Source organism: Protomyctophum bolini (genome assembly GCF_963924005.1).
Source record: "Protomyctophum bolini genome assembly, chromosome: 1".
Classification (NCBI taxonomy): Eukaryota; Metazoa; Chordata; class Actinopteri; order Myctophiformes; family Myctophidae; genus Protomyctophum; species Protomyctophum bolini.
In genome coordinates this window covers 45,807,942-45,818,072 of record NC_137862.1, presented here as the reverse complement: position 1 = coordinate 45,818,072, position 10,131 = coordinate 45,807,942, and the positions used below count along the sequence as shown (strand labels likewise).

Sequence of the window (10,131 nt, the reverse complement as noted above, 5' to 3'; positions counted from 1 at the left end):
AATCACTAACTAAATGACTGTATCATCAATTTATAACTCCAAGGGTGTATAGCTGCAGGCGGCGGGCCTAATCTAGCCTAATAAATGTAGCCCATGTAACCTAATTAAATGTTATATGCTAAAGCTATAGTTGTATTTGTCAGACGGGTGATCTGGGCAACGGCCATATAGCGCCTGGATGTGTGCATCTAACAGAGCATAGTTAATTGGTCCAATTAACACAGGTCCAGACCGTGCAAGGGTTACGGTATATAGGCTATATAAATTCCACTTTATAACCGAATCAATAACGTATAGCCTGTATAGCCTGCATTATGTCAAACATGGAAACTGCTTTAGGAAAAACAACTAGCTTAATTGACAAAACATTTAATCGAAGAGAGATAAAAAGGCTTTAAGGCGGCGGACGCATGCAACAGGCACATGCAGGGCGACGGGGCACTGTGCCAAAACAAAAGCCCTTTCGTTTGTGCTTTCTAGTTTCTTGGTAGCCTACAAATGATTCTCCTAGTTCCCTATAGGAGGTCCAAATGGCAAATCTCGCCAAGAAAATTAAAAAGTCGTCCATGCAGGCTATAGCGCAGCTCTGGTGCTGTTGATTGCTTGCAAGGCAAGGCGTGGTGCCCAGCCCCGCATGCAGCATGCATCATTCACTTCACTATACAGTTCAAATCCACGTTAGAGACGCGCTGAGCGCAATCAGAGGTCTGCTAGCAATCCCGTCCTTTCTCAGTCCACATAAACACCACTTTAACAAAAATATACACGGCCACCTACCGCGCCACGCAGAGAGAGTGATGGGGGGGGGGGGGGGGGGGGTACCCACGTCAACATCATACTGTTTTCAATTAAAACGACAACACTACGGTGGGTGACCTATAGCCTAGGCGACACATGATGGGGACAACACGCTGCAGCAGCAAGTGGTGTCTGTCAGCCCAATTGAGAATCATTTGAGATGCCGCTCTAATTTATTCGCTGCATTTTCCATTTGCTGCTTGATGCGTGATGTTTCCACGCATGTTGCCTTAAATACATATTACATTTAGGTGGGATATTAATATTGAAAAACAGTCAAGACGTTAGCCACAGATGTTTTTTTCTTTCCGTATTTCTGTTGGTCTCAAGCATGCAGCCTACATATAGGCCTGTATACACGCAAAAATCGCGTTGGTGGCAAACACATACTGTAGGCCTATACAGTAGACATTATAGATGCATCAATATGGTTCATGTTTCTTGCTGTCAAGCAAATGTAACATTTTATTATTTGAGAGAAATGCAATATTTAAAATATTGCAATGCTCTTGCATTACATCAACATATCAATTTAGTAATATTGACTGTTGAAAACAAACATTCAATATTCAACATATAACATAATTAAGAAATTAAATAAATATATCTATTTCTAAAATAAAAGGAGAAGAAAGGAGGGGGGAAACGGTGCCAGCAGTCAGACCAGACCAGACCAGACCAGACCAGACCAGACCAGACCAGACAAAAACTTAAAAATTCATGACCTTCTCCGTGGATTTCAAGTTCAAGTCGATTGAACTTGTGGACTCACTCCTCAGTTCTCCATTTCATCGATCGATCACATGGTCCTTTATACAAACACCCCTGGCCTTCTGGTGACCTGCTCTGGCTCCACTCCAACACCAAGGTGAACATAAAGATGATCTGTGTGTGTCAAACCACGTCGTTTTAATGTCCAAACAGAATTAAATAGGCCTAGATCTGGCGTGTCTACATATTCCCTGAAAATACATTCCCTCAAACAAACACAAACAAACACTGGAGCCAAGGGCGAGTCAAGTCAGATTACATCACTGACCCATGATGTTTAGGCCCATGCAGCTATACTTTAATAATAATATCATCATTTATATGTGATATTATCGCTATATTAATGGGAATATAACCTATATACTATAGCATGGTAGGCCTATTGGTAGATTGTATTAGATAGCCGTGCGGTTAAAAGCTTTGCTATGTTGTAAATAAAACATGGACGAGACAAAGCAGCCATGCGTAAATCAAAATGTCACACTCGAATATTCAAAATATATAAAAATCCCACCATAGTCCTGGTGATGCTATAGAATAGATTAATCATGTTATAATATAATGCACTGCAGTGCCAGTCCTTCCCTATATTGTAAGGGTCGGATCACAGGTTTCTCTGCACAGAATAATTCTTAAGACAATCCGGAAAGCTTGCGTCAAGGCTATATGTGTATACTGTGGTATTCCTCCACCTTAAGTGGCCAAGCATTCCTAGAGACGCCGTGCTGTCAAATATTTCATTATGAGACGTCATGGAAAAGTGCACGAACACGAACAGCGCACATGCAGGCCTTTTGGCTGCCATGGAGCAACTCTGGACTTCTGAAGCTCTGACCTCCTCGGGTGGGGACGACGACGACGCACGGACGCAGAATATAAAGACCTCCTCGGTGGGGGGACGCAGAATAAAAACCCGTGACAGACAATCTTTTGAATGTGGCACTGCGGACGGACATCCACAGTTCCACACAGTTTGACCTTTCTAATAGGACCCAATTTTTACTGGGATGGATGACTGCTATATATGGGATAAATAACTATATAATTGATATAGCTTATAGCTTTGTCACTTCAGACAGAGGTCTCACTATGTGTGTGTGTGTGTGTGTGTGTGTGTGTGTGTGTGTGTGTGTGTGTGTGTGTGTGTGTGTGTGTGAGAATTTGTGTGTGTGTTTGAAAAAATTATAATAATAAAAAAGAAGAAAGCAAAGTAAAATACCATTAGGCCTATACTGCATCAAAAGGAATCAATAAACCAAGTCCAACTAGTCGCGTATGTATACACAATACATTGGTCAAATTGTATTATAAGAAAGAGACAAAAATAATTGCAACTCCTACAATTCCATGTGCTTGTCATGGTGGCATTGGTGGGGGTCCCCAGGGTGGGGGCCACCAGTTCAAATATATGATTATTTTGGGGGGACGGGGGTGACCTGTATAGACCTGCGCTACAACAAAAATAAATCAAGTAACGGTCGAGTATAGGCGATATAGGTTTATATGTTTGATATGGAGATGATTGGGAATTGCACGTCGACAAAAAAAGAAGTACACTTTTAATGGAATGAAGTCATCAAGTGTAATTAACTGCAGTGATGGGGAGAGAGAGAGAGCGCCCACCATGCCCCTCTGGGTGGGTGGTCTGCCCTTCTAGAACAGTGGCTCCGAAAGTGGGGTCCGGGGACCCCCAGGGGTCCCTGAGGATCGAGTTCCAGGGGGTCCTCAGCTAAATGATAGTTTGGAACCAAATGGACCCTTGTGGGTCTGTAACTCAGCAAATGGAACCAAACGGACCCTTTCACACTCTCAGAGTTAAATTAACATTGATTTTATAAATTGGGGGTCCCCGAGATAGAAATGCCATTAAATGGGGGGTCCGTATAGACTAATGCATGTCAAACTGGGGATCCTTGAAATTAAACGGGTTGAGGGCCACTGCTGCCGTAAGAATCTTCTCTTATGGGGGGTCCCTGACTCCCTGCAGGCCATATCTTTTCAAACGGGGGTCCGCGGGATAATTAGTGTCAATTTGGGGGTCCTTGACATGAAAAGGTTTGGGAACCATGCAGTGCTCTATAAGGCTGGGTGGGTGGTCTGCCCGTCCGTTGATAAATGCATGGGCCCCGGTCCAAGCGGGTGCCTGCCTGGCTGCCTGTGTAGGAACCAGCTAAAACAATACAACAACTATTCATTTTCATTTCCTCATACTTGGATTTAAATATGCACTGGATGGAACAGCAAATATTGTCGCCTGCATGTTGCGCCTTCTCCCGTCACTTGTTGACATTAACAAATTCCTTCGCAGAAATGTATTATATTAGGCTATATACGAACGAACACAATGAGGGTTACCTCGTGTTCTGCACAAATAACACAATATTGTTTGTACATCAATTTTCAAAAAATATTTCCTCACATTTAATATGCCAATAAGCATAAATAGTAACAATAACACAATTCTTTGCAGTGGCATATTTCTCAACAAGCATTGAAGGAAAGTCATGGGATTTATAATTAACCTATACAGCTTTTCGTTTAGTCCAAAAACGATTATTACAAATTATTAATATTTAGTATCAGTATACAATCTCAATAATTAGCTATCAAATGTCTGATTCAGACAACCTGTCTGAGCTACTATAAGCACTGAAGGGCTTCAGTCTACAGAGCCCCGGGGGAACAATACGCAACCTATGGGCCTGTCAGCACTTTTTGACCTTACAATAAGCAGCTCTGGAACTTGACTTTGGGTGGCATGAAATGTTGCAAAACACGGCCAAATAATCACGTTGGAGTCACTACATCAAACACAGCTCATTTTCATTTTAGTCATTTTCACCATTAATAATAATAATAATAATAATTTGCTGTTGTGTTTTATATCACCACTAATATTGTAATTATATTATAGCCTTGGGGTCTTATTTGTTATAAAGACATTATTGTATTTAATTCAGTGGACGGGAGGGATCTTATTTCCTATTATTAGCAAACATGCTGTGGTTATAATTGCACATCAGCGTCATCTATACTGCATGGCAATATTCTGACTTTAAAAAACTGCACATTTCCATATACTTTACCTTAGTTTTTGTGGGCCATTCATTCCGAAGTGTATCGTCAAGGAGTCCATCTGAAGACTCCGTCCGAGTTTGTCCCATGAGCAGCAGAGAGAGACTCCGGCAGCTCCGGTGTCTGGTGTCTCCATGCAGTGTGTATTACGGAGAGCATCAAGCAAATATATATATATTTTATTGGTGAAAAAGAAAGAAAGAAAAAAAGAGCAAACATTGTGGGCTAAAACGCCGCCAGTGCGGGAATATCGCATCACATTGAGTATTAGCTGATCTGTGAGGCTTTTGCTTGATTTTTTATTTAAAGAACTCCAGGGAAAATGTTTACATTTTGCAGTATAAACATCCTGCCCATGTCCGTGTCTATCTTTTAAAGAAATCAGGAGGGTGGTTTTGAATATGAGGGGCATGTTCTTTTTGTAAAAAAAAATATATAAATCATTTAATATGCAGAAAATATATACTTTTTTACATTTAAATCGGAAATTTGAGTGAGCGAACAAAACTATTTGGTAGAATTATGAGGTGTTATATATCTATCGTGATCGAAAATGAAGAACTTCTTTGTGTGCAGCATGTATAGATATATCTGTCTGATATAGCCTATAAAATAACGTATATATTTTACATAAACATATATACAAACACTGTTAGACAATCAAATAACACACTGCAACCATGACACTGTCATCATAACTAAGCATTTGGAAATATCTTAGAATAGATGAAGCCATAACAACGAGTTATATTAATGAGCTATAATGGGTATAGCCTGTATGGCTGTTTGCGTAGAAAATCCTCACTATTCTGAGTATAAATGGTAAATGGTAAATGGTGCATTTATATAGCGCCTTTATCCAAGGCGCTTTACATAGATTGTGCATTACATTCACCCATTCACACACCGATGGCAGCGGAAACCATGCAAGGCACCAACTAGCACATCGGGAGCAATTAGGGGTTCAGTGTCTTGTATAGTATAGAGTATAAGAAGAGAAAGAAAAAAATTACTTTCCTTGAAAACCTACCGAAGGCAGACAGATGCGCACACACACACACACACACACACACACACACACACACACACACACACACACACACACACACACACACACACACACACACACACACACACACACACACACACACACACACACACACACACACACACACACACAACCACTGGAGTGAGTAGGAGGAGGAGAAGTGGGCGGGTCCAACGGCATTAGGATGGCCAAGACATCGAGCTTCCAATACGCTGATGGCAACAGATAAGTAAAAAGTTGAGCTTCTCCGGACGCACGAGAAGTTAAACACAGACATACCGACTGAAGGCGAAAGAAAAGCGGCTCCCGTTCCGTTCCATTTTACACTCACTGGACGGTGATTACAAGGCGGCCAGGCAGAGGCTTCAGACTGGGAGAACAGCTTCAAAAAGCACGGCTAAAAGAAACGGTCTTGTCAACAGGCTCGTGCGTAAAGTTCGTCTATAATTACAGCTAATATATCTTTTTTTATTTTATGTGTACGCGAACTGTTTTTCGAAATTTCCTTGTTTATAAGGAAGACCCTGCTATTGTTTTTTTTTGTTTTTTAAAAAAAAGTTTAGTTTTGCCATTACGCAGATAATAACTAATGACGGCAGAGGTCCAGCAGCCCTCAGCAGCGCAGACTTCTGCCCAGAGCAGCCCCAACATGTCTGCCCCGGAGAACAAGCCTCATGGACAGCAGACCGCCTCGGTGATGCAGGAGACCGCCTCGTCCACCACGAAAACCAAAAAGACTAACGCGGGGATCCGACGCCCGGAGAAACCCCCGTACTCCTACATAGCCCTGATAGTCATGGCGATCCAGAGCTCTCCGACCAAACGCCTGACGCTCAGCGAAATCTACCAGTTCCTCCAGAGCCGCTTCCCGTTCTTCAGGGGCTCATATCAGGGCTGGAAGAACTCCGTGCGTCACAACTTGTCCCTGAACGAGTGCTTCATCAAGCTGCCCAAGGGCCTCGGGCGGCCGGGGAAGGGCCATTACTGGACCATAGATCCGGCTAGTGAGTTCATGTTCGAGGAAGGCTCCTTCAGAAGGAGGCCCAGGGGCTTTAGGCGCAAGTGCCAGGCACTGAAGCCGATGTACAGCATGATGAACGGCCTGGGGTTCAACCACCTCCCCGAGTCCTACAACTTCCAGGGCAGCGGCGGGGGCCTGTCCTGCGCGCCCAACGGCCTGTCTCTGGACAGCGGCATCGGGATGATGAACGGACACTTGTCGGGCAACATGGACGGGATGGGACTGTCCGGCCACTCCATGTCCCACCTGTCGGCCAACGGCGGACACTCCTACATGGGAAATTGTACGGGATCCACTGGGACCGATTATGCGCATCATGACAATTCCGGTTCCCCGCTGCTCACCGGCGGGGGAGTCATGGAGCCTCACCCCGTCTACTCGAGCTCGGCCTCGGCCTGGGCCCCGGCGCAATCGGCCTCGCTGAATAACGGCGCGCCTTACATCAAGCAGCAGCCGCTGTCTCCATGTAACCCAGGATCAAACGCATTGCAGCCCAGCCTGCCCACGCACTCGCTAGACCAATCATATCTGCATCAGAATGGGCACAGTACAGACTTACAAGGTAAAGGTTTTATTTTTTTTAAGTCCATTCACTCATAATTATATAGCACTATATATAGTATAATAATATAGTATAATATATACTAATACAATGCAGCACTGCATGTGCAGCTGAATTTAACAAAAAGGGGGAAGTATGGATTCACAAAATAATAAGCATAATAAGAATGTTTCTCTCAAAGCAAATGATGGGTCGAAACTATTTAAGCCCAAATTATACTTAAAAGCCTATATACTGATCTAAAATCGTATAGGCTATTCTGTAAGATATTGTAGCTTTTTATTTACAGTCATATAAGCACAAATCTGTTCTCTAAATCAGATTGTTGATGGTTGTATTTTGGCCAAATGGAAATTATGCATCGGCGAGCCAATATAGGAGTTTTCTCTTTAGTTCAACCGCAACTTAATCCGACTTCAAAACATTGTGTTTAAAACCTCACATGTTATTTTTTTTTTAGAATGGCCTGGAAGTGGTGTATATAGTATACATACGCCTATAATTGAGTGCAAGGGAACGCGCGTTTGTAAGGTCATATAAGATAAAGCGGTGCCAGGCACTGGCAAGGCATGCGATGGATTCAGCCGGTTGTTGCTGCCTGCGAGGCAGGCCAGGGGTCCTCCGGGACTGGCGTGCGAGCAGATAAGAGCAGGCCACTGTCATTATTAAAGCTGTTCCGCCATGCCATGCACGCCACGCACGCAGACTCCATCTCGAGACTTCATTTTGAACATGTTTATCATGGTCATCAAAGGAGGCCGTTATAGGCGTAAGTAGGCCTATGGCCTTTATTCAAAACGACCTCACGATTTGTATAATTATATTAGTGTCAACACAAACTCTTACAGCTCATTTTTAATTTGATTAATTGCAATAATTGGAACCAAAATAGGCCTAATGTGAGTGAGTGTGAAAAGAAAAGTGGTTTCCCGCAAATAATTAATTTAACAAGACATGCGTTATTTTAATTTATGTAGCTATTATTGCATTCTTACGTAATTCTTATGATTATCGATTGAGGCCAATATAAGAGATACACATGGACCAACAAAAGCATTAAAGCTTATTGAATCAGTCCTCTTCATTACATCAACAATCCTGAAATATTATATTTATATATATTTCAAGCGAAGTTCCCAAAAGACTTATACGCCAGCATTGATTTATAGGCTACAAAGTGATCACTTTTAGACATGTAGTGTGTATAAAATATATATGGGCTGTCGTGCCATGGATGTGTGAATAAAACAAAGTGCTCTCTCTCTATTTTCTCCAGGCATCCCACGGTACCACTCCCAGTCTCCCAGCATGTGCGACCGAAAGGAGTTCGTGTTCTCGTTCAACGCCATGACGTCCTCGGCCATGCATTCTCCGAGCAGCGGGTCCTACTATCACCACCAACAGGTCTCCTACCAGGACATCAAGCCCTGCGTTATGTGATGAGGATGATGGTGATGATGATGATGGCGGCGGCGGCGGGGACACGGCCACGGAGTGGACGGACAATCAACACAGAGCACAGACTGACTTGAGCCACGAATATGATGACAACCTGACAAGCCCTAAACTTGAAAGGAAAGAAAAAACAAACAAACAAACAACCCCATGAAGAGAAAAGGCATGGCCCCTGAGTCGCCCTGGGACGCGCGCGCACTGTGTGTTGTTGACTACCACAACTCAAGGAAAAATAGACTACTTGTAGTCTTGTACTGTTTTATCCCAACCAGCAAGTCGACGGACTCTATGATTACTACAAAAAAGGGCGACCGAAACAGGCTCATCACATAACCAAAAAAATCAAAACAAACTGCATGCTATCAACATGGGCCGGCGGGGTTATACTATAATACCCAGCTGCCGTTTGGTACTAGCTCTGCGGGCGGATGACTACCACTTAACACCTTTGTAAAATGTTTATTGATTTTGTTAAATATGTAAATGCACATTTTCATTGATCCGTCAGAAGTTCATTTTCCCCCCTTCATTTTTTTTCTTCCCCTTTTTCTCTACCAAATTAAGATTCAAGTTCCGTTTGGACTATACCATATCAGCCTTGACTTTTTAAATATTGGACATTATATATATATATTGTATAAAAAAAAAGATGAAGGCACTTTTTGAATAGCCTATAAGCGCAACGTTTTATTTATTCTGTAGGCCTATACATATTTTTTAATTTTAGGCGAATTGGCCAAGGATGCTTTATTGGCAATATTTGTCAGATCGCTTTCTTATTTGTTTTAAAATGAAATTTGAAGATATAATGTCAGCACTGTTATGTCGTTTTGTTGTGTGTTGTTAGGTGTATATATGTCATTATTTTCAGCACTGTATGTTAGGAGCATTGAAGGATATAGGTTATAGGCTATATGCACCACACCATTTGTATGAAATTAAAGAGCTATCTGACATGCAGTTTAACTAATACTTAAAAAAAGAAAACTGAGATATTTCTGTTTGGTAACAGTTTATTTCATGGCTAATCCATAAAGCAATCCAGGTTCGCTGATCCATATAGGCGTCGCAAAATGCCAGTAGGCCAAATACAGATATTAATTCTTGTATGGGTTTAGAATTCAAACGTCCTGCAGTGAACACGAAAATAAATGAACAAATCTGGTTTCCTATACAAAAAGCATAATGAATTAATATAGACCTAACAAATAAAACGGATGAAAAGTCACTTCACTGCATGCAGTGCATGGCCTGCTTTGCTGTGAATATATGTGTAGAACTGTAGGCTACATGATCTCTTCCATGCATTTAGTTAGTGGTGAGAACTCCCAGTCAGAGTCAGTAGTGCAAATCCAAATGCATTCAGATAATAACGTTTCCTCTGAGCTTTTTGGCCAGACC

The 10,131-nt window shown here is 42.3% G+C and overlaps 1 protein-coding gene across 1 annotated transcript; it reads left to right on the top strand.

Moving 5' to 3' along the window:
- The first annotated feature begins 5,928 nt into the window (after positions 1–5,928).
- On the top strand, positions 5,929–9,686 carry foxf1 (forkhead box F1). The gene is made up of 2 exons (XM_080765346.1): positions 5,929–7,275; positions 8,552–9,686. The coding sequence occupies exons 1-2, from the start codon at positions 6,282–6,284 to the stop codon at positions 8,713–8,715; spliced, it is 1,158 nt and encodes a 385-aa protein (XP_080621472.1). The 5' UTR covers positions 5,929–6,281; the 3' UTR covers positions 8,716–9,686.
- The last annotated feature ends 445 nt before the right edge of the window (positions 9,687–10,131 follow it).

Excerpts from the sequence above, each read along its gene's own strand:
- foxf1 (XM_080765346.1), top strand. The coding sequence starts at position 6,282 with ATGACGGCAGAGGTCCAGCAGCCCTCAGCAGCGCAGACTTCTGCCCAG. Across the intron at positions 7,276-8,551 it reads GCACAGTACAGACTTACAAG|GCATCCCACGGTACCACTCC; the intron begins GTAAAGGTTTTA and ends TATTTTCTCCAG.